The sequence below is a fragment of the Primulina eburnea genome, chromosome 8 (genome assembly GCF_022965805.1).
Source record: "Primulina eburnea isolate SZY01 chromosome 8, ASM2296580v1, whole genome shotgun sequence".
Taxonomy (NCBI): Eukaryota; Viridiplantae; Streptophyta; class Magnoliopsida; order Lamiales; family Gesneriaceae; genus Primulina; species Primulina eburnea.
The window spans coordinates 19,345,283-19,370,958 of NC_133108.1; the positions used below are offsets into that span (position 1 = coordinate 19,345,283).

Genomic DNA, 25,676 nt, shown 5'->3' on the forward strand with positions numbered 1-25,676 from the left:
ATATCTCCGCCATCTGATCATGCCGATACGTCATTCTGTACGGGATGAAACAAGCTGATTTGGTCAGTCTATCAATAACGACCCAAATCGCATCACAGCCTCGGGATGATCGGGGTAACTTCGTCACGAAATCCATGGAAATGTGGTCCCATTTCCATTCAGGAATGGCTAAACTTTGAAGTAAACCTCTGTAATGCCCAAGAATTATAGAATTGATAAACCAAGATTGTTAATCTTCGTTAATGTAAGACTCGAAAGATATGAGAATGCATGACATGCAATGAGGGAAGAAAGATTTGAGAAACCAGGTGTTGCATGATCAGAAAGCTAGAATTTAGAAGTTTGCACGACCGCACCCGCGGTGCTAGCACGACCGCACCCGCGGTGCATGTGCAGAAAATGAAGTACAAATCCCGTAGACACACCGCACCCGCGGTATTAGACGGAGCGCACCCGCGCTGATGACACCGCACCCACGGTCTTGTAGGAAGCGCAACCGCGGTCTGAGCTGCCGAGAAAGTAAGGATAGACATTGCATGGAGCGCACCCGCGGTGCATATATGACCGCACCCGCGGTGCGACGTGCTGCACAAAGAAGCGTGCCACGTTTTCCTTTATGCATGTAGTATATATAGAGGTGATGGCACGTTTATTCTTCAAAAAATGCAGAAAGGAGGCGGAATCTTGGAAGAAAATCCTTACGCCTTTTCGATTTGCGATTGTGGAAGATCTGTCTATCAGAATTCAAATCCGACTTCAGTTTTGAGCTCCTCTCGACACGAGCTACACAAGGACGTAAGTTTCGTTACGTTTTGCGATGTTTTGAAATTAGGATGTTGTCAGAACTGAATATGATTCAGATATGGTGTTTCTGCTGTAGTGATCATTGTATAATCAAAGACAGATTGAACAATAGATTGGTTATACAATTGTTATGATTTTCAGAAGATATTGATTGAGATTAAACACTAGATTTGTATTGTTCTTGATTGAAGAATAGAGAGATGATTATTCTTGTATGTCTGGATAGATTATTCAGTAGATATGTGAAGTCAGATTGAAGAAAGAATACCGTATGTCTGTGTTTTGTATTTCAGCATCTCTGAAGATGTATTTGTTAGATATTCATATGCTGGAAACAAATTGATCAGATTCAGATATGATTTTGATTAGATTGTGATATTATTGATATGACTCAGATTGTATCTTGTTCAGACATTGATCAGATTGTATACTGAATTGAGTATTGATCAGAACAGATTGTGAATTGAGTTACACATTGATACAGTGTATTTATATTGTCATTTCAGATCGGATATGGACAGACTGGACTTCAAGACTTCGTCTTCCTCAGACGGGGACGACAAAGGTATAATTCATGTGATATTCGGGAAGAAACAACTCAATTGAGATCACCATTTGAGTTGCCCAATAAATCACATACTATATTCTTGTTTATAGATTTGTTTATAGAACTTGTATGCAAATCTTGCTATGCTTTGTGTACAGATCATGTTGCATTGCATTGGAATGATTATGCTTGTTTACAGATTGTGTATTCATGCATTAAGATAGGGCAGTCTGGAGATCAGGCAGACTACTAGATGTTCGGCGATATCTCAGCTTAGGGGAAGATCACCGCCCCTTTGTAGACGTGGATACAGATCAGGCCGAAGTCTAGGAATAAGACGGTCAGCACCTCGATTGGGAGGGTAGGTGACAGACAGTGCCGTCTTATTCACAACGGGATCCCTAGAGTTACAGATCGAGTCGAGTCTAGACATGCTTTGATTTGGACTTCATGTTCATATGGATGGGGCTCCTAGATCATGGGACCCATCGTTATTGCTTTAAATTGTGCTAGCATGTTTTATGATTCAGATTGTTTACATGCATGTTTATCTGAATTGAGCTGCATGCTTAATTTCATAGATTATGAAATATATTGTGTTTATACATGACGATATGTTTTATGAATTAGTTTGTTTATATATATGCTTACCATGTGTTATACTGGGATTTATTCTCACCGGAGTTATCCGGCTGTTGTCGTGTTTTGTATGTGTGCATGACAACAGGTGGGGCTGGATCAGGGTCGAGAAGATGACGAGAGAAGACGAGTTTAGCGTGGCGATTCCGGACTAACAGTAGATTGGATTTTACTACTTGAACTTTAGTAGTTGAACCTTAGATTAATTAAAAAGACTGTTGTACATTATTGTATCTTTATACTGAAATGTAGTTTTATACAGATATGTATATCATGTAGATGCCATTACCTTCCGCACTTTATTTTAAAAAGAAAAATTTTTAGACCCTGTTTATCAGAACTGATAATTAAATCCCAACGATGATTAAGAAGATGATTAGCGTCCGGGTCCCCACAACAGGTGGTATCAGAGCGATAGATCCTTTAGTGATAGATCCTTTAGATTGAGATAGTCAGAACTGATAGATCCTTTAGACTGAGATAGAAGAGAATGTGCGGGGTAGATGAATTTTCTTTCCTTGCATGTGTGTGCTAGCATGAGATTGATTTAATGTTTATTGACATTATGTGCTAGCATGAGACTATGTGTTACTGCTCTAAGATACATGTTTACCTGATTATGTGATTGGAATTGGTATTATGTATTCTTAAGTATGAATCAGATCAGATTCATGATCAGCAGTAAGATGATCATAATCAGAGAAAGATTGGTACAGATTTGTAGTGCGAGATTACTAATGTGTTTGGTAATCAGATGTACCGCCCAGAAGAATTCCAGAAAGAGGCAGTACTTCATATGATCAGACAGGTAGGTCAGAACCTCAGATAGACGTGTCAGAAATTCAGATGGAAACACAGTTACAGAGGTTCCAGTCGTTTCAGCCGCCGGTTCTGAAGGGAAATGAGACGTCAGCAGATTGTGAAAAGTGGCTTGAAGAAATAGAAATGTTATTTGAATTCCTAGATTTCACAGATGAGTGTAGAATTAGGCTTATTGAGAACCAGTTGCACGAAGCTGCCAGAAGATGGTGGTTACTCACCAAAGGAGCTTTAGAGCAGAGTCGTTCAGTGTTTTCATGGAAGATTTTTAAGGTTGAGTTCTACCAAAGATTCTTCCCCGTGTCATATAGGGAGGACAGAAGTGCAGAATTTGCAAACCTACAACAGGGTCAGATGAGTATTGATGAATACTTAGCACAGTTCTTCACCTTGTTACGTTTTGCCCCTCTTATAGCTAGAACTGATCATGCTATATCTAGTCAGTTCATTCAGGGATTAAATCCAGAAAGACGTACATTGGTGAATGTGAAGCAATCGAGTAATTTTGCTGATACCTTGAACAGGGCCAAAAGAGCCGAAACGGTTCTGATAGGACAACAGGGAGTCTCGTATGATCTTCCAACATCAAATCCACAGCAACTGCCTTCTAGAGTTGAGATGGGCAGCAGCAGTGATAGGAGGAAAGAACCATTGAAGATTCAAAAGAAACAGTTCAAGAAGTTAGGAAGTGATTCCTCTAGTTCTAGCAGTCCTAGTCCGAGCTATACCGGAGTGTATTGCAGGACGTGTGGAGGGCGACATTCTACAGAACAATGCCAAGGAGTGCTTGGTAAGTGCAATATCTGTAAGCAGACGGGACACTTTGCTAAAGTTTGTCCTCAGAGGCATTTTCGAAGATCTTAAAGAGCAAGGTCATTGGTGGTAATGACTGAAGAACAGACTCAGAATTCCCACAGGTACTGTTGCTTGTATGATTATATGCATAGGTATTGATATGTACTAATGCATTATTTATGAATACCTGTGATTGAATAGCATGGAGATATGCTATATCTGTTGGATTAATGGTTACTGTAATATTGATTCCTTGGTGGTTGAGGAATATGTTGATATCAGAGATTTCTGTGACATGATATACCACGGTTAGATAAGACTGAGATTGAACTAGATTGTGATGTACTTGTGTTATATGATTCTGATTGCAGTATTGACATGTATATGCTAAACAAGTACAGAAATATCGTAGAATGTGTGCCAGAAACGGTAAGATTCAGACCAGATCTGGCTGATAAACGGAGATTTTCCGGTAAGGATTCTAGATCCAGAATTCCTTAAATTATTGTACTGTTTATGACTCGATTATTACAAAAAGGAACAGATGGTATCCTTATGTATTCAATAGATTCATTGAAATCGAGTCTAGCAGTGACAGAATTGCTAGTAATATAATAGTTGACTGGTATTTGCCTAGATAAGATGTCATATGTGTTTGATATCAGAAAGGTAGATTTCAGAATTGAATCAATACCAAGTATTGCTGGTATATTAGAACATAGTACAGAATGATTGACAGAATTGATATAATTGACAGATAAAAGAACATTAGCTGAGAAATCCAGTTGATTGAGTATTTCTCTGGAAGATATTTCAGTTCTGTTTGTAAATTGATAGATTTTATGTTCAGAGGTATTCTGAAAATTATGCTTGGTATATCTATGATTTATTGATATATTGTAGCATTTGATTGATTATATTGAATATTTGAAGATTGAGTTAAATATTCAGAGAATTATGATCATTGTATACAGAAATGGGTCAGGTATGAATCCGGTATGCAGTTATTGATACAGTGTTTATTCAGAATATGCAGTATCTGAAGATCGATTGATTTAGACAGTTAAGACAGAAAGATCAAGAATTCCAGAAATGTCAGAAATTTATTATCTGCAGATTATCTTATTCTGATTATTTATTCTCTCATTGATATATATCTGTTGAGTATTGTTATTGTTCTACATCAGTATTTGTGCGATATCTTATATTGTTGGGAGCATATGTTATTTGCAGATAAGATATAGCAGTTGATCTGGGCAGTATGAGGATTGGTCAGATAGCCAGAATTTACAGTTGCCTGATTTTGTTATTTTATGAGTTTTCGTAAACTCACTAGATCTGTATAGGGTCTTTCTATTCTGAACCTGATGTGATATTACTGTTATTGTGAATCAGTGTTTGATACAGATTAGTGTAAACAGTCAGACATGTGATCAGAATGTTCAGAATTTATTTGTAGTAATCAGAACAGAGCATCAGTCAGAATAACAGATATTTGATTTTGTGTTATATGGGACTGATTATGTTATGATATCAGAATGTTTCAGAATTGGTTACAGATTTTATTATCTGTAGTCAGAGCCGAATACCAGGTAGGTATTTCTTCTTTAATCTATGATTTTTCACTGATTTTTTTATACAGCATAGTTCGAATCTGAACTCACAGATAGTGTCAGAACCGCATAGTAGTGGATTCAGTTTTCATTCATATAGTTGAGAATGTATGATATTCGAACAGACAGTCGTGATATAAACAGATTAGATTAGTTGTAACAGAATTTGTACAGAAATGTTGGCAGAAATTGTACTGACAAATCTGAATTGCTAACAGAAGAAGACAAAAAGATAGAAATCAGAAGATTATTACAGATTTTGTATAGTTCTGAATAGAAATGGGAGTACATTTCTATGGTTTTCGTAATAAAATTACCGCCATTTTCTTTAGATTATGATATGATATGATTATGATTGACAGATTACTCAATCTATATCTATCAGTTTGTACCAGATTACGTACAAACAGAACTAGATGACATAGATCGATGTCAAAGAAATAATCGGATAGATTAGAATATTGAATAAGATGATATCAGATTGTGATTTTGATGGAGTTGTACTTGTGATAGAGTATATCATAAGCTCTCTTGTGCAGATTATTCACAGATTGACAGATAGTCAGGGCATGGTTACCAGATATTGACAGATATTTGTAGAGCATTAGTACTGGATGTTAGTACTAGTTTATATAGATTATTGTCATTGTGTGACTTACTGTATGACAATAGTTATTGAGATAGTTCAGAATGGACAGATTTAAGAAACCAATGTCGGATGATGACAATTGGTATTGGAAGATTGAGTATATCCTTGATTGGGATAAACAGGTTGATCAATGACTGTTGGTATTGGTTACTGAACTGTAATTGGTTTATACAGATGTTGTATAACCCGCATGGCAAGATTGATTATGTCAGAGTTAGTCTAAGAAGTATTATGATAGGATACTTCATGAATTCTTATTCCAAACTGGAATCAGAGAGTTGAGTTCGAGTTGAACTCGAGTATACATTTCTTCTCGTATAGCTGAATTGATTACTTGAGAGTTCGAGGACGAACTCAGATCTAAGAGGGGGAGAAATGTAATGCCCAAGAATTATAGAATTGATAAACCAAGATTGTTAATCTTCGTTAATGTAAGACTCGAAAGATATGAGAATGCATGACATGCAATGAGGGAAGAAAGATTTGAGAAACCAGGTGTTGCATGATCAGAAAGCTAGAATTTAGAAGTTTGCACGACCGCACCCGCGGTGCTAGCACGACCGCACCAGCGGTGCATGTGCAGAAAATGAAGTACAAATCCCGTAGACACACCGCACCCGCGGTATTAGACGGAGCGCACCCGCGCTGATGACACCGCACCCGCGGTCTTGTAGGAAGCGCACCCGCGGTCTGAGCTGCCGAGAAAGTAAGGATAGACATTGCATGGAGCGCACCCGCGGTGCATATATGACCGCACCCGCGGTGCGACGTGCTGCACAAAGAAGCGTGCCACGTTTTCCTTTATGCATGTAGTATATATAGAGGTGATGGCACGTTTATTCTTCAAAAAATGCAGAAAGGAGGCGTAATCTTGGAAGAAAATCCTTACGCATTTTCGATTTGCGATTGTGGAAGATCTGTCTATCAGAATTCAAATCCGACTTCAGTTTTGAGCTCCTCTCGACACGAGCTACACAAGGACGTAAGTTTCGTTACGTTTTGCGATGTTTTGAAATTAGGATGTTGTCAGAACTGAATATGATTCAGATATGGTGTTTCTGCTGTAGTGATCATTGTATAATCGAAGACAGATTGAAGAATAGATTGGTTATACAATTGTTATGATTTTCAGAAGATATTGATTGAGATTAATCACTAGATTTGTATTGTTCTTGATTGAAGAATAGAGAGATGATTATTCTTGTATGTCTGGATAGATTATTCAGTAGATATGTGAAGTCAGATCGAAGAAAGAATACCGTATGTCTGTGTTTTGTATTTCAGCATCTCTGAAGATGTATTTGTTAGATATTCATATGCTGGAAACAGATTGATCAGATTCAGATATGATTTTGATTAGATTGTGATATTATTGATATGACTCAGATTGTATCTTGTTCAGACATTGATCAGATTGTATACTGAATTGAGTATTGATCAGAACAGATTGTGAATTGAGTTACACATTGATACAGTGTATTTATATTGTCATTTCAGATCGGATATGGACAGACTGGACTTCAAGACTTCGTCTTCCTCAGACGGGGACGACAAAGGTATAATTCATGTGATATTCGGGAAGAAACAACTCAATTGAGATCACCATTTGAGTTGCCCAATAAATCACATACTATATTCTTGTTTATAGATTTGTTTATAGAACTTGTATGCAAATCTTGCTATGCTTTGTGTACAGATCATGTTGCATTGCGTTGGAATGATTATGCTTGTTTACAGATTGTGTATTCATGCATTAAGATAGGGCAGTCTGGAGATCAGGCTGACTACTAGATGTTCGGCGATATCTCAGCTTAGGGGAAGATCACCGCCCCTTTGTAGACGTGGATATAGATCAGGCCGAAGTCTAGGAATAAGACGGTCAGCACCTCGATTGGGAGGGTAGGTGACAGACAGTGCCGTCTTATTCACAACGGGATCCCTAGAGTTACAGATCGAGTCGAGTCTAGACATGCTTTGATTTGGACTTCATTTTCATATGGATGTGGCTCCTAGATCATGGGGCCCATCGTTATTGCTTTAAGTTGTGCTAGCATGTTTTATGATTCAGATTGTTTACATGCATGTTTATCTGAATTGAGCTGCATGCTTAATTTCATAGATTATGAAATATATTGTGTTTATACATGACGATATGTGTGGGGACCCGGACGCTAATCCAGTTCTAAATCATCATTGGGACTAATTAATCAATTAAAAACAGGGTCTAAAATTTTTTTCTTTTTAAACTGCGGAACGTAGTGAAATTAAAACATATATACATATCAGTATGTGAAATACAAGTCCTGTATCACCAACATTTATTCAAACTAGGGTTTGAAAACTACTATCAAGTGTTCAACCCTATCTCTAGTCCAAGTCCGGTGCCACCACTCTAATCACGATCTTTCTTCATCTCCTCAACCCTGTACCTGTCCCACCTGTTGTCATTTACACATACAGACAAGACAACAGCCGGATAATTCCGGTGAGAATATAATCCCAGTATAAATCAACGAAACATGCAATCATATAAACAATATAAAGCATGTAATCAGGTAACATGAATATGTATCATACTCCGAAACATAAACAAGAATCTACAATACTCGTAGCTACATCATTTAAGACTAGACTCAATCCTAGTCTAGGGATCCCGGTTTCCAGATGTGGTATTCTTATATCGAATTCCGTAAAGGAGGGAACCATAATCTCTATTACTCGATATAACCAGTGCCCCGGTATTCCTATATCGAATTCCGTAATAGAAGAATTCCAACCCCTTTACTCGATATAACCAAATATGGTGTTCCTATATCGAATTCCGTAATGGATTCCATTACTCGATATAACCATACATCCAGTGTCCTGACCTAACCGTCAAGGACTGTAGCTCTATCGCTAATATCCTATCTTGAGACATCGTGCAATGTGCCGTGGCGATACCACCACTATCCGGCACTTCTGTCACAAGATACTCGTCTAATACCGGTCATCTAATATCAAGAGAACAAGTACAGCAATCAATATAATGCAAATATCCATGCAATAAAATAAAGTATGTGATTTAGGGAAACCCAAGTCTAAACCGACTCAAGTCCATCTCCCAATACCACATCGACTTATACCTTTCGTTGCAGTCTCGGTTTCCTGCTCAGTCGAAGTCCTGAATTCACAATCTGTCTGGTACTGACAATATCAATACTCTCATATCAGTATACCAGTCAATTCCATAACAATCTGATCAATCTTGATTTAATTCAAAATCAACGGCATAATGGTACAATTTCAATATCCCGTCAATATCAATTCACCAGATAATAGTTACAATCTATAACCCATATCCAGTACAATCTATAATCAATCCATAATCCAAATCTGTCCGGTATTAACTGATTATAATCAGAAAATCATAACAATTCCATAATCAGTCTATTTCTTAATCTGACTTCGATTCTATGATGTCTAACATGTCAAGAACATCATATCTGAATCCTATTCAATTCTGACAATATCATAATTTCAAAGCATGTCAAAACGTAGCAAAACTTACGTCCAGTTGTAGCCTACGTTGCTAGGAACTCAATACCGAAGTCGGATTCAAAATCAGACGGACGGATTTCGCACGATTGAATTCTTGAATCACAAAAGCTAACTTTCCCCGAGCTTCCGTTTCTTGTTTTTGAGGATTTGAATTGCATGTACATATATATATATATATATATATATATATATATATATATATATATATATATATATATATACACACGACATGCAGCCAAGCAAGTGGCTCGCTCTTGGCAATCCACGTCTCTCGCTCGGGCGAGCACAAACTTCCGCCCAGGCGAGTAACTCTCGGCCCTCTTCCACTAGGCACTCGCGCTCGGGCGGTTAAAAACTTCCGCCCGGGCGCGCCATCTTCGCCAACAATTTAGTTTTCTCAAATCGTGTCCCTATTAAGCCTTTCATAATCATATCAAATTATAATTCAATAATTACCGATTACTGGGATTAATTTTACGGGCATTATATTTCTCCCCCTCTAAGATACGATTTCGTCCTCGAAATCATTGATAATCAAATCATATCAATAAGAAGGACTGTAATTACAGGCGAGTACGTATTTACATCAGGGAAATAATGTTGGGAATTCCTGTCTCATGTCAGATTCAGTCTCCCACGTGGCTTCTTCAACCCCATGACGAGTCCATTGTACTTTCACAAGAGGAATCGTCTTTGTTCTGAGCTGTTTTTCTTTACGATCTATAATCCGGATCGGTTTCTCGACATAACTCAATGTCTCATCCAGCTCAGTCTCGTCTGGTTGAATCACGTGAGAATCATCAGGGAGATATTTCCGTAGCATTGATACATGAAAAACATCATGTATTCCAGATAATGAAGGCGGCAAGGCGAGTCGATAGGCACGATCTCCTATCTTTTCAAGAATCTCATATGGACCAACATATCGTGGAGACAATTTCCCTTTCTTGCCAAATCTGACAACTCCCCTGAAAGGAGAAATCTTCAGGAATACTCGGTCTCCAGCCTCAAATACCAACGGTCGTCGTCTGAGGTTGGCATATTTGGCTTGTCGGTCTTGGGCTGCCTTCATTTTCCTCTGAATCAATTTCACTTTCCCAGTCATATCTCTGATCATATCAGGTCCAGTCTCAGGAACTTCAGAGATATCATCCCAATACAATGGGGATCGACACTTCTTTCCGTACAACGCTTCGAATGGAGCCATCTCAATACTCGTTTGATAACTATTGTTGTACGAAAATTCACAAAGAGGCAATGCATCTTGCCAATTAGTGCTAAAATCCAGCACTACAGCTCTCAGCATATCTTCTAATGTCTGGATCGTACGTTCTGACTGTCCGTCAGTTTGTGGATGATATGCGGTACTCAAATGCAACTTCGTACCGAGAGCTTGCTGCAAACTCTGCCAGAAGTGCGAAGTAAACCGAGAATCACGGTCTGAAACAATCGACTTCGGCACTCCGTGCAGTCTGACAACTTCCTTGACGTAGATATCGGCCATCTGATCGTATCTGTAGGTCATCTTGTATGGAATGAAACATGCCGATTTGGTCAATCGATCAATCACGACCCAAATCGCATCATAACCTCGGGAGGATCTCGGTAATTGTGTCACAAAATCTATGGAAATATGATCCCATTTCCATTCAGGAATAGACAAACTCTGTAACAATCCTCCTGTTTCTTTCGTTCAGCCTTCACCTGTTGGCAATTCAGACACTTTGATACAAATGTAGCAATGTCTGCTTTCATTTGTTTCCACCAATATTGTGTCTTCAAATCATTATACATTTTCCTGCCACCAGGATGAATGCTAAATCGACTGTTGTGTGCTTCTGTCAGTATCTGCTGTCTCAACTCCGAAACATTCGGTACAACAATACGATTATTCACATACAAAGTACCATTTTGGACCTGATATTCTGACCGATGTCCAGCTTTGACCAAAGCAATCGACTTCTGCACATTCTGATCAACTCTTTGAGCCGCTTTAATTTTCAAAATCAGCTCTGGTTCCGCTTGAATAGTATATAATCTCAGAGGCTGACGATCTGTCTCAAATACTAGTCCAGACAAACAGCAGTCTTCAATCAAATTCGATACACCAATCGTCGATAAGGATAGTGCACATACCTTTCGACTCAACGCATCTGCTGCTGCATTGGACTTCCCTGGATAATATTTAATCTCACAATCAAAGTCTTTCAATAAATCCAGCCATCTTCGCTGTCTCATATTCAGCTCTGATTGCGAAAACAGATATTTCAAGCTCTTGTGATCAGAATATATTTCAAATTTTTCACCGTAGAGGTAATGTCGCCATATCTTTAATGCAAAGACAATGGCTGCCAATTCGAGATCGTGAATTGGGTAACGGATCTCATGTGGTTTCAATTGTCTAGAGGCATAGGCAATGACATGCCCTCGCTGCATCAGTATACATCCCAACCCTCTATGAGATGCATCACAATAAACCACAAAATCACCAGTACCTGAAGGAATCGTCAACACAGGCGCACTGGTCAATCTCTTCTTTAACTCCAGAAAACTGGTCTCACATTCCTCAGACCAATTAAACGGAGCATTCTTCTGAGTCAACTGCGTAATCGGTTTGGCAATACTCGAGAAATCTTGAATAAATCGGCGATAATATCCTGCCAAACCCATAAAACTGCGAATTTCTGGTACAGATATAGGTCTCGGCCAACTCATCACGGCTTCAACCTTACTAGGATCAACTGATATACCGTCTCCCGATATAATGTGACCCAAAAACACAACCTGTTTCAGCCAAAACTCGCATTTCGACAATTTAGCATACAGTTTCTCTGCCCTCAAAATTCTCAACACCATCCTCAGATGATTAGCATGCTCAATCATATTCTTTGAATAAATCAATATATCATCAATGAATATGATAACAAAATCATCCAAGTATTTCTGAAATACGCGGTTCATCAATCCCATAAATACCGCTGGTGCATTCGTCAAACCAAATGGCATGACAATAAATTCATAGTGTCCATACCTGGTTCTGAATGCTGTCTTTGAGATATCAGAATCCCTGACTCTCAGTTGATGGTATCCAGATCTCAAGTCGATCTTGGAATACACAGATGAACCTTGCAACCGATCAAACAGATCATCAATACGAGGCAAGGGGTATTTATTCTTTACCGTTGCCTTGTTCAGTTGCATGTAGTCGATACAAAGTCTCATCGACCCATCCTTCTTTCTCACGAACAGTACTGGAGCACCCCAAGGAGATACACTAGGTCTAATGTAACCCTTGGCCAATAAATCCTCCAACTGTTCTTTCAACTCTTTCAACTCGATCGGTGCCATCCTGTAAGGAGCTCTCGAAATCGGGACTGTTCCTGGCATTAACTCAATGCTGAAGTCTATCTCTCGAATCGGAGGCAATCCAGGAATCTCATCTGGAAAGACATCAGCAAACTCACACACCACTGGCAAGTCCGCCAATGATGGGCTCGTCTTCAGTAAATCAACTGAATATACCAGGAATCCATCCACTCCCTTCTGCAATAATCGAGTCATATTTATGGCAGATATCAAAGGAATTCTAGCTCTAGAACCCTTACCATAAAATTTCCACTCCTCAGCCATCTCAGGTCTGAATCGAACTATCTTGTGGAAACAATCGACTGTAGCTCGGTACTTGGTCAACATGTCGATGCCGACAATACAATCAAAATCAGATAAACCAAGAACAATACAGTCTAAATCAATCGTATGCCCTTCGTACTGCAGTATACACGATTTCACAGATTTCACCGATATCAAACCTGTTCCTAACGGAGACGTGACAGATACTACAGTAGCTAAGGACTCAACAGGCAATGCATGCATTAAAGCAAATCGCTCAGACATAAAAGTATGTGATGCACCAGTATCAATCAGTACGTAAGCAGGATAACCAGAAATAAAACAGTTACCTGCAACTACATCATCGGGTGCATCCTGTGCCTGTTCCTCGGTCAAAGCAAAAACTCTGGCCTGCTGTCTCGGAGGCTGGCTCACGATCTGGCTTCCTCCGGGCCTCTGCTGTGACTGAGTAGACGGTGCTGGCTGAAAAGTATGGACAGCTGAGGGTCGTCTACCTGTCTGAACTGCTGATCCAGATGACTCAGCTGCCTGGGATCCCTGAGTACTCCTCTGTGGGCACACTCGAGCAAAGTGTCCCTGCTGTCTACAGATACGACAGCTGCCAACTACTCCTCGGCACTGATCTGTGGAATGCCTCCCTCCAAAGGTACCACAGTACGGTCCTCTATAGCTCTGGCTCTGACCGGCCTGTCTAGAGCCACTCGAACTGGATGAAGTAGTCCCTGATTTCTTGAATTGCTTCCCTCTAGCCTTCAAGAAATCCTTCTTTCCGCTACCGCTGCTGCCACCTTCAAATCGAGGAGGTGGTTGTTGTCCCGGTGCTGGAAGCACAAATGAAGCCTCTCTCTGCCTCATCAAGCCTGCCTCGGCTCGCTTGGCTCTGTTCAGGGCATCGGTGAAGTTGTTGGGCCTCCCAGTATTCACCAGAGTAAAAATCTCAGGATTTAGGCCATTTATGAACTGATCTGCTACGGCCTCATCATGTTCAGCTACGTGGGGAGCAAATCGGAGCAATGTCGAAAACTTAGCCACATAATCCTCAATGTTCAACTGGCCTTGTTTCAGGTTTGCAAACTCGGCTCCCTTGTCCTTCCTATAAGAAACTGGAAAGAACCGTAGATAAAATTCAGATTTGAACACATTCCAGGTAATGACCGTACCTCTCTGTTCCAATGCCCTTCTAGTCGTAATCCACCAGTGTTTAGCAACGTCATGCAACTGGTGTATTATCAGTTTCACCCTCTTTTCCTCCGTATACTCCAAAGAGTCAAACAGTGATTCAATGTCGTCCAACCAACTTTCACATTCCACGGAGTTCTCCGTTCCTTTCAAAGTCGGTGGATGAAATGACTGGAATCTTTTCAGCAATTTCTCCATTGCTGTAGGTGTCACATCCATGGGAGGATTCGAGGTATCCCCCTGTTCGGGCATTCTCCTCGGAGGCAAATCTGATAACCAAAAGGGTTAGCAGTTCCAACAATAATCCTGTTTCAAGCCTCCCTGGATCATCTTACAGCTGATCCATTCCAATAATACACAATACCATATCAATAGCAGATAAGTCAGGTAACATGTATTAAAGCAGTAAACATGCTAGCAATCAAAAGCAAGGAAAGAAAATCTCATTCTACCCCGCTCACTAGCTCCTATCTCAATCTCACGGATCTATCGCTCTGATACCACCTGTTGTGGGGACCCGGACGCTAATCCAGTTCTAAATCATCATTGGGACTAATTAATCAATTAAAAACAGGGTCTAAAATTTTTTTCTTTTTAAACTGCGGAACGTAGTGAAATTAAAACATATATACATATCAGTATATGAAATACAAGTCCTGTATCACCAACATTTATTCAACCTAGGGTTTGACAACTACTATCAAGTGTTCAACCCTATCTCTAGTCCAAGTCCGGTGCCACCACTCTAATCACGATCTTTCTTCATCTCCTCAACCCTGTACCTGTCCCACCTGTTGTCATGTACACATACAGACAAGACAACAGCCGGATAATTCCGGTGAGAATATAATCCCAGTATAAATCAACGAAACATGCAATCATATAAACAATATAAAGCATGTAATCAGGTAACATGAATATGTATCATACTCCGAAACATAAACAAGAATCTACAATACTCGTAGCTACATCATTTAAGACTAGACTCAATCCTAGTCTAGGGATCCCGGTTTCCAGATGTGGTATTCCTATATCGAATTCCGTAAAGGAGGGAACCATAATCTCTATTACTCGATATAACCAGTGCCCCGGTATTCCTATATCGAATTCCGTAATAGAAGAATTCCAACCCCTTTACTCGATATAACCAAATATGGTATTCCTATATCGAATTCCGTAATGGATTCCATTACTCGATATAACCATACATCCAGTGTCCTGACCTAACCGTCAAGGACTGTAGCTCTATCGCTAATATCCTATCTTGAGACATCGTGCAATGTGCCGTGGCGATACCACCACTATCCGGCACTTCTGTCACAAGATACTCATCTAATACCTGTCATCTAATATCAAGAGAACAAGTACAGCAATCAATATAATGAAAATATCCATCCAATAAAATAAAGTATGTGATTTAGGGAAACCCAAGTCTAAACCGACTCAAGTCCATCTCCCAATACCACATCAACTTATACCATTCGTTGCAGTCTCGGTTTCCTGCTCAGTCGAAGTCCTGAATTCACAATCTGTCTGGTACTGACAATATCAATACTCTCATATCAGTATACCAGTCAATTCCATAACAATCTGATCAATCTTGATTTAATTCAAAATCAACGGCATAACGGTACAATTTCAATATCACGTCAATATCAATTCACCAGATAATAGTTACAATCTATAACCCATATCCAGTACAATCTATAATCAATCCATAATCCAAATCTGTCCGGTATTAACTGATTATAATCAGAAAATCATAACAATTCCATAATCAGTCTATTTCTTAATCTGACTTCGATTCTATGATGTCTAACATGTCAAGAACATCATATCTGAATCCTATTCAATTCTGACAATATCATAATTTCAAAGCATGTCAAAACGTAGCAAAACTTACGTCCAGTTGTAGCCTACGTTGCTAGGAACTCAATACCGAAGTCGGATTCAAAATCAGACGGACGGATTTCGCACGATTGAATTCTTGAATCACAAAAGCTAACTTTCCCCGAGCTTCCGTTTCTTGTTTTTGAGGATTTGAATTGCATGTACATATATATATATATATATATATATATATATATACACACACACGACATGCAGCCAAGCAAGTGGCTCGCTCTTCGAAATCCACGTCTCTCGCTCGGGCGAGCACAAACTTCTGCCCGGGCGAGTAACTCTCGGCCCTCTTCCACTAGGCACTCGCGCTCGGGCGGTTAAAAACTTCCGCCCGGGCGCGCCATCTTCGCCCAACAATTTAGTTTTCTCAAATCGTGTCCCGATTAAGCCTTTCATAATCATATCAAATTATAATTCAATAATTACCGATTACTGGGATTAATTTTCCGGGCATTACAATATGTTTTATGAATTAGTTTGTTTATATATATGCTTACCATGTGTTATACTGGGATTTATTCTCACCGGAGTTATCCGGCTGTTGTCGTGTTTTGTATGTGTGCATGACAACAGGTGGGGCTGGATCAGGGTCGAGAAGATGACGAGAGAAGACGAGTTTAGCGTGGCGATTCCGGACTTACAGTAGATTGGATTTTACTACTTGAACTTTAGTAGTTGAACCTTAGATTAATTAAAAAGACTGTTGTACATTATTGTATCTTTATACTGAAATGTAGTTTTATACAGATATGTATATCATGTAGATGCCATTACCTACCGCACTTTATTTTAAAAAGAAAAATTTTTAGACCGTGTTTATCAGAACTGATAATTAAATCCCAACGATGATTAAGAAGATGATTAGCGTCCGGGTCCCCACAACCTCCAGGCTTCTTTCTCTCGGCTTTTACCTGTTGGCAGTTCAAGCACTTAGACACGAATTCTGCAACATCTGACTTCATCTGTTTCCACCAGAACTGTGTCCTCAAATCATTGTACATCTTTCTGCCACCAGGATGGATGCTGAACCGACTACAGTGTGCTGTTGACATGATTTGATGCCTCAAATCCGAAACATCTGGCGCAACAAGACGGTTATTGATGTACAAAACCTGTTCACGCACCTGATATTCTGACAAATGCCCTGATCTGACCATTTGAATCGATCTCTGCACATTCTGATCTGTTCTTTGTGCTTCTTTAATCCTCATGATCAAGTTTGGCTCAACTTGAATAGCAGCAAGTCGTAGTGGACTCCTATCTGTATCAAATTCTAGTCCAGAGAAACAACAATTTTCAACTAGCTTTGTAACACCTATCGTTGATAAGGATAAGAAGCAAACCTTTCGACTTAAGGCGTCTGCTGCTGCATTTGACTTCCCTGGATAATATTTGATCTTGCAATTGATAAACATAAAAATTGTACATTAATTAAATGTTTTATAATATAAATATATAGTTTTTGTTTTATTAAATTTTTAAATATTATATGTTTTATAATAAATTGTATAAAATATAAGTTGTTGTGTAATTATAAGTTTTTACTATTTTTACAGGTTCGATAAAACAAGAATAACCTTGGCGTTGCAAATGGGATTAAGATGATTCTTGGACCTGTAGAAAGTTGATGTTAATATCTACAATATTGGTGGCAAGCATGAGATAAAAATCCTCTCACAATTGGGATCAAATTAAGCAACAATTAAAGTTACCGAAGGAGTGGCAGTTTTACCATGCTCTAGTATTTTGACCATATCTCTCAAACTACTTGGTCAAATATTCTGAAAAAAATACCACAACTAGACAACTCAATTATCCACATGTTTCATTTTATGTGAAGAAGAAAATTCGGAGAAGATGCTTGTCAAAAGTGATGTGCAATATAATATTAATTTCTTGGAACACCAATGAAGACTTATGTGTAAAAAATAATATTTTATTTGTGGTTGTCTCCCCAAATTTGGCTATAAATAGGGGTGCATTGTAATGTATTGAGATATCCCTCATTCTATGAACAAATCTTTGAGTTCATAATATTTCTCTCTATATTTTTCTTTTATTTCTTCATTTAAATATAATTAGCATGTTAATTTCATATTCAAAGTTTTACACTTTGAATAATGAATAGCTAACTTCCTAAAGTTGAGATGATAAGGTGAAGCTCTTGGCATGATAATAAGGTTATTATAAGGTAAGAATCTATGTTTTATATTATTTAATCATTATTTATTGTTTATGTTATATTTATTTCTTTAAGCATTTTTATACCCTACTTATAAGTGGGAGTTTTGATTTATTGTTGCTATATGTTACACTAAATTCTTGGAACCATTTAAATGTTAGTTTGGTATTACCAACCATTTAAAGTGGATGCCTTGAGTTATTATATATAAATATATTATAATATTAAATTCTTGGAACCATTTAAATGTTAGTTTGGTTTTACCAACCATTTAACTTGGATTCCTTGATTTATTATTTATGAATATATTATAGTATTAATTTATTGGTACCATTTAAATGTTTGTTTGGTTTTACCAACCATTTAAAGTGGGAACCTTGATTTAGTGTTTACAAAAATATTTAGCACAATAAATACTTGACCACATTTATAAGTTTTGGTATATATTATATACTTATAAGATAATAATTTATAACATAATATAAATATGATTATTTAATATATTGGAACCACTTTATTAAGTGGATTTCAATATTGTTCGTTAATGTTAACTTTATTAAAATACCAAGAGTGGATCCTTTAATCTCAACTACTTAAATTTAAATTTGAACAATTAAAAATATTACCAATTAAAGATTCAAACAACTAAAAGAAAAAATAAATAAAAAGACATTGTAGTGGACTTGTAATTACCTTAGCTTCCTCGTGGATACGATATTCGGACTCATCGAATTATACTACTTGTGGACAACCTGCTCTTGGGAGTGCAACAATCAAAGTCGCAACAAGTTTTTGGCGCCGTTGCCGGGGAAGTATAATTTAATTTCAAGTCTATTTAATATTGTTTAAAGTTTATTTTTCTTTTTATTGCTTTTGTGTGTTTTTTTTTTTTTTTTTCTTTTTGTTTTGCATTTGCATGAGCATTTGGTCACGTACACTTAGTGGTCGACTCATTCGAAATAACCCTTTATTTTTACAAAACATGGCGGAAGAACCCATTCAAGAAAATGAAGATGAAATTCAATCTCAACATGATCATGATAGACGAAGAACACTTAGAGATCACATGAATCCTACACGTACTAGTGCACCTTCACGTCTAGTTTTTCCCCCCGATGCATCTCATTTCAATTTTAAGCCTGGTATTATCCAACTTTTACCCAACTTTCATGGCTTAGATTCTGAAAATCCATACATGCATTTACGAGAGTTTGAAGAAGTGTGCAACACATATAATGATTTAAATTGTAGCATGAACACCATTCGCCTTAAGCTTTTTCCTTTTTCTTTAAAAGATAAAGCTAAAACTTGGCTACAAAATCTTAGATCGGGATCCATTCGAACTTGGGATGAATTGCAACAACAATTTTTGAAAAAGTTTTTTCCATCTCATAGAACAAATTCTTTCAAAAGGCAAATCATCACTTTCACTCAAAAACAAGGAGAAACTTTTTATCAGTGTTGGGATAGATACAAAGAATTGCTTAATCTTTGTCCACATCATGGTTTTGAAATTTGGAGAGTTGTTTCTCAATTTTATGAAGGCTTAACACCTAAAGATAGGCAAATGGTTGAATTTATGTGTAATGGAACATTTGAAGATAAAGATCCGAACGAGGCAATTGAGTATCTCGATTCATTAGCTGAAAATGCTCAAAATTGGGACACTATAGGTACAATCGAACCATCAAACAAGATTCAATCTCCTACATCTGGTGGAGGTATGTACACTCTCAAAGATGAACATGATCTTCAAGCTAGATTTACCTCTTTGGCAAGAAAAGTTGAGGCACTTGAATTGAAAAAGAATGGTCAATTAAAATCTGTTCAAGAAATTGTGTGTCACATCTGTGATACAAGTGATCATTTTACAAAAGATTGTCCCACTTTGCCCTCTTTTAAAGAATGTCTCCATGAGCAAGCCAATGTTTTGAACAATTTCAAAAGGCCAAATTTTGAACCATTTTCTCAAAATTACAATCCAGGTTGGCGAAATCATCCAAATTTTAGTTGGAGGAATGATAATGCTGCACAATTTCCGCAACCACATTTTCAAAATCAACAAAATTTTCAAAATTATGCACCTTATGTTCCTCCGCCGAAAAGAAATTTGGAAGATACATTGAATTCTTTCATTGCAAAGCAAGAGTCTATCAATACTCAAACTGCTCAAACCATGACAGACTTGAAAGATACTCTTGCTAAATTTGCATCTGCACTTAATGTTCATGAAAAAGGTAAATTTCCTTCACAACCTCTGCCTAATCCCAAGGATCATCATACACAAATTGGAACTTCTGGAACTCAACCGATGGATCAGGTAAAATCTGTTATTACCCTTCGAAGTGGTAAGGTTGTGGAAAAATCCATTCTTGAACCTTGTGAAGATGATGATAAATCAACTCCAAAGGGTAAGGAAGTGGAACCCATAACTTGCGAAGAGGAGGTTCAACAGACAGTGTCACCACCATTCCCTCATGCATTGAAAAATACAAAAAAATCAAATTTGAATTCTGATATATATGATATTTTTAAACAAGTAAAAGTTAATATTCCTTTATTAGATGCAATAAAACAGGTACCATCATATGCCAAATTTTTGAAAGACTTGTGCACTGTGAAAAGAAAATTGAATGTGAAAAAGAAAGCATTTTTAGCCGAACAAGTAAGTGCAATCATTCAAAATAATAATGCTTTGAAATACAAAGACCCTGGTTGTCCTACTATTTCGTGTATTATTGGAGAACGAAAGATTAAAAAAGCCTTGCTTGACCTTGGAGCTAGTGTGAATTTACTTCCATATTCAGTTTATCAAGAACTCAATCTAGGCGAGTTAAAACCTACTTCGGTAACACTTTTACTTGCTGATAGATCTGTTAAAGTGCCAAGAGGTATGGTAGAAGACGTGTTGGTCCAAGTTGATAACTTTGTATATCCTGTCGATTTCATAGTTTTAGATACACAACCTATTGAAGCTTGTAATGCAATTCCTGTAATTTTAGGTCGTCCATTAATGCTCTTATAAATTGCAGGAATGGAATAATGAAGTTGTCATTTGGTAACATGACCTTGGAGCTCAATGTTTTTAATCTTTGTAAGCAACCACATGACAAAGGAGATGAAAGTGAAGATGAAAATCTTATTGAAACTCTTGTGGAAGAAAATATTCAAGAAGGGAGTACTCGTGATCAATTAGATATTTGTTCAATTGAAACTGTTAAAGAAAATATTGAAATTGATCTTGACGATTTTTTCAGGTATCACTCGTTACCAGGATCAGAGAAAGAATTTGATGAAAAATATGAGAACAAAGACGAACCACCAGTATTGGAGTTAAAACCCTTGCCAGAAGAATTGAAGTATGCATTTCTTGGAGAAGATGAAACATATCCGGTGGTAATTTCTTCCAAACTCTCAAGTAATCAAGAAGGTAAATTAGTTGATATGCTTAAAAGACATAAAAATGCAATTGGTTGGACACTAAAAGATCTTAAGGGCATTAATCCACTAATTTGCACACACAAAATTCACTTAGAAGAAAATGCAAAAACATCTCAACAACCACAAAGGAGATTAAATCCACACATGAAAGATGTTGTGAAAACTGAAGTTCTCAAACTACTTGATGTTGGAATTATCTACCCTATTTCTGATAGTAAGTGGGTAAGCCCAACACAAGTAGTTCCAAAAAAATCTGGCATCACAGTGATAAAAAATGAAAAAGGTGAATTGTTAACAAGTCGAGTCCCATCTAGTTGGCGGATGTGTATTGATTATAGAAAATTAAATGACGCCACTAGAAAAGATCATTTTCCATTACCATTTTTGGATCAAATTTTAGAAAGAGTAGCAGGTCATCCCTACTACTGTTTTCTTGACGGATATTCAGGCTATTATCAAATTCCCATTGCACTCGAAGATCAAGAAAAAACTACATTCACATGTCCTTTTGGAACATTTGCATTCAGAAGGATGCCATTTGGTTTATGCAATGCCCCAGCAACATTTCAAAGATGTATGCTAAGCATTTTCTGCGACATGGTTGAAAATTGTTTGGAAATTTTTATGGATGATTTAACTGTTTTTGGGAATACATTTGATAATTGTCTTGAAAATTTGGAAAAAGTTTTAAAAAGATGCGAGGAAAAAGGTCTTATTTTAAATTGGGAAAAATGTCATTACATGATTACTTCTGGAATTGTTTTGGGACATGTCGTGTCATCTCATGGAATTGAAGTCGATAAAGCAAAAGTTGATGTCATTGCCAATTTACCCCCTCCAAAAACCATTAAAGAAATTCGCTCATTTTTGGGACATGCTGGATTTTATAGGAGGTTTATAAAGGACTTTAGTTTAATCTCTAAACCCATTTGTAACCTCTTAACAAAAGACAGTGCATTTGAGTGGACTCAAGAATGTCAAAATGCTTTTGATAAAATCATTCGACATTTAACATCAGCTCCTATCATGCAACCTCCTGATTGGTCTTTACCATTTGAAATCATGTGCGATGCGAGTGATTATGCAGTCGGTGCAGTATTGGGTCAAAGAAGAAACGGTAAGCCTTATGTGATATATTATGCAAGTAGAACTTTAAACAATGCTCAAATGAATTACTCCACAACTGAAAAAGAGCTACTTGCTGTAATATTTGCATTAGATAAATTTCGTTCTTATTTGATTGGATCAACAACTATCGTGTTTACTGATCATTCTGCTATTAGATATTTGTTGACCAAACAGGATGCAAAGCCACGACTAATACGATGGATTTTGTTGCTCCAAGAATTTGACATTGTAATCAAAGATAAAAAAGGAACCGAGAATGTCGTAGCCGATCATTTATCGAGACTAGTAACAGGATCATCTTTTGAAATGACACCAATTAACGATAATTTTCCTGATGAACATCTATTTTCAGTTACTACTACACCTTGGTTTGCTAACATAGTAAATTTTCTTGTGACAGGAAAAATGCCACCGCAATGGAGTTCCCAAGATAAAAGAAAATTTTTGAATGAGGTAAAAAACTTTTATTGGGATGATCCGTATCTGTTCAAGTATTGTCCGGATCAAATTTTTCGACGTTGCATACCCGACAATGAGGTAAGTAGTGTCATTAAATTTTGTCATTCAGAAGCATGCGGGGGACATTTTTCTTCAAAGAAAACAGCTGCAAAAATCTTGCAGTGTGGATTTTATTGGCCCACTTTGTTTAAAGACACCCACGAAATCTGCAAGATCTGTGAAAATTGTCAAAAATTGGGTGCGATTTCAAAAAGAAACATGATGCCTTTGAATCCTATCATTGAAATTGAAATATTTGATTGTTGGGGAATAGATTTTATGGGACCTTTTCCACCGTCGTTTGGATACTTGTATATTTTAGTTGCAGTTGATTATGTTTCCAAATGGATAGAGGCAATTCCATGTCGAACAAATGATCATAAAATCGTCATCAAATTTTTGAAAGAAAATATTTTTAGTAGATTCGGAATTCCTCGAGCTATGATAAGTGATGGGGGAACTCACTTTGTTAATAAACCATTTGCTTCATTAATGAAAAAATATGGTATTACTCACAAAGTAACAACTCCTTATCATCCTCAAACAAATGGACAAGTTGAATTAGCTAATAGGGAGATAAAGCAAATTTTGGAAAAAACTGTTAACTCAAATAGAAAAGACTGGTCTCTGCGACTTAATGATGCACTGTGGGCATATCGAACAGCTTTTAAAACATCATTGAATATGTCTCCCTATAGGTTGGTTTATGGAAAACATTGTCATTTGCCTGTGGAATTGGAACATAAAGCTTATTGGGCGATAAAAACTTTAAATTCAAGCATGGATGATGCCAACAAATTGCGTAAATTGCAACTTAATGAACTTGATGAACTCAGAAATGATGCGTATGAGAATTCAAGGATTTATAAAGCAAAAATCAAATCATTTCATGATAAAACAATTCTTAGAAAATCTTTTGAGATTGGTAAAAAAGTTTTGCTTTATAATTCTCGACTTCACATATTCCCAGGAAAATTACGATCAAGATGGACAGGCCCATATGTTATAAAGCATGTGTATCCTTATGGAGCTGTGGATATTGAAAATCCTAAAAATGGTGATGTTTTTAAAGTGAATGGACAAAGGCTTAAACCATTTTTGGAAAATGAAATCTTTCAAGAAGAGTTTATTTCCCTTTCTGATCCTTGATTTTTTTTTTTGTGTTGCATTTGATTATTGTTTGTTTTTATTTCAGGTTTTCTTAATCTTTTTATTTTCCCGGTTAAATGGCGGATAACGGTACTCCGTGACTCTCATAGTCGGTTAAATCAGTTTCCCACAATTGCTGATACAAAAATTTAAAAAAAAAAATCATTTCTTTTCTTTTCAAAATGGATGAAATTCTCTCAAAAATTTGTAAATATTTTCCCTCTGTTTCTGAAAATGTTCTAAGAAAAATTTATGCAGGAAGGTGTGAAAGATTGAGATTACTAATGCAAAAAGGAATTCCAGAAGATATTCGTCTTGTAATAGAAGCTAAGGTCCGATTAGGAGGAGAAGTTCCACAATCATTGCTTATTCGGTATTTGCCTGGATTAGGAAAAAGCACTTATGCGAAAAAACGAAGGGCCAAAAGTTTAGGGGTTTGTCATAAGTGTGCAAGATGGACTTGTGACAAACGATGCAGATCTTTGGGATGTGTTTCCAATAACAGAGAAGATAAAATTGATTTCATTAAGAATGGGCTGAGTAAGGAGTCTTTAGATAACATCTTATTGACTCTTGAGACGCATTCTAGTGGACATGTGCATATTGAACTTCTCCGTTTATGGAAACAATTTCAAGATGAGCGTCATAGTCTTGGGAATCTGACTAAAAAAGACCCTGTTTGCCAATTTATAAGAAAATTGGATGGGAAGCATATCCTCGACTCATAGAAGGCGTTGAAGCCGTTTCTGGACGTAAAACCAGAGGAAAATTGTGAGCCACAATCACACTACTGTTTATAAGCATGTGTGTCATTATTTTACTATTTATTCTGTTTACAGCTGTGACCCATAGTTTTGTCATGATAACATATTACCCCTATAAAATCTCTCATCTTTCTTTCTACTTTCGCAGAAAAAAAAAAAGGAAAGTAAAAACATGACTGGATCCTCTGCACAAACATTGAAAAATATTTGTGTATTTTGTGGGTCGAGTCCTGGAAAAAATGAAGTGTTTGTAGAAGCAGCGAATAATCTTGGAAAGATATTGGCTGAGAGAAAAATTCACTTGGTATATGGGGGAGGTAATATTGGGTTAATGGGATCTGTTTCAACATCTGCTCATCTTGGAGGTAGTCAGGTATTGGGTATTATTCCTATAGCT

At 37.3% G+C, this 25,676-nt stretch overlaps 1 protein-coding gene across 1 annotated transcript; it reads left to right on the forward strand.

Annotated features, from left to right (window-relative positions):
- Nucleotides 1-20,475: 20,475 nt before the first annotated feature.
- Nucleotides 20,476-25,243, forward strand: LOC140839070 (uncharacterized). Its single transcript, XM_073205703.1, is given in 4 exon segments — nt 20,476-21,307; nt 21,310-22,051; nt 22,526-24,435; nt 24,747-25,243. Coding segments are annotated over 4 exon segments (3,981 nt in total).
- Nucleotides 25,244-25,676: the final 433 nt, after the last annotated feature.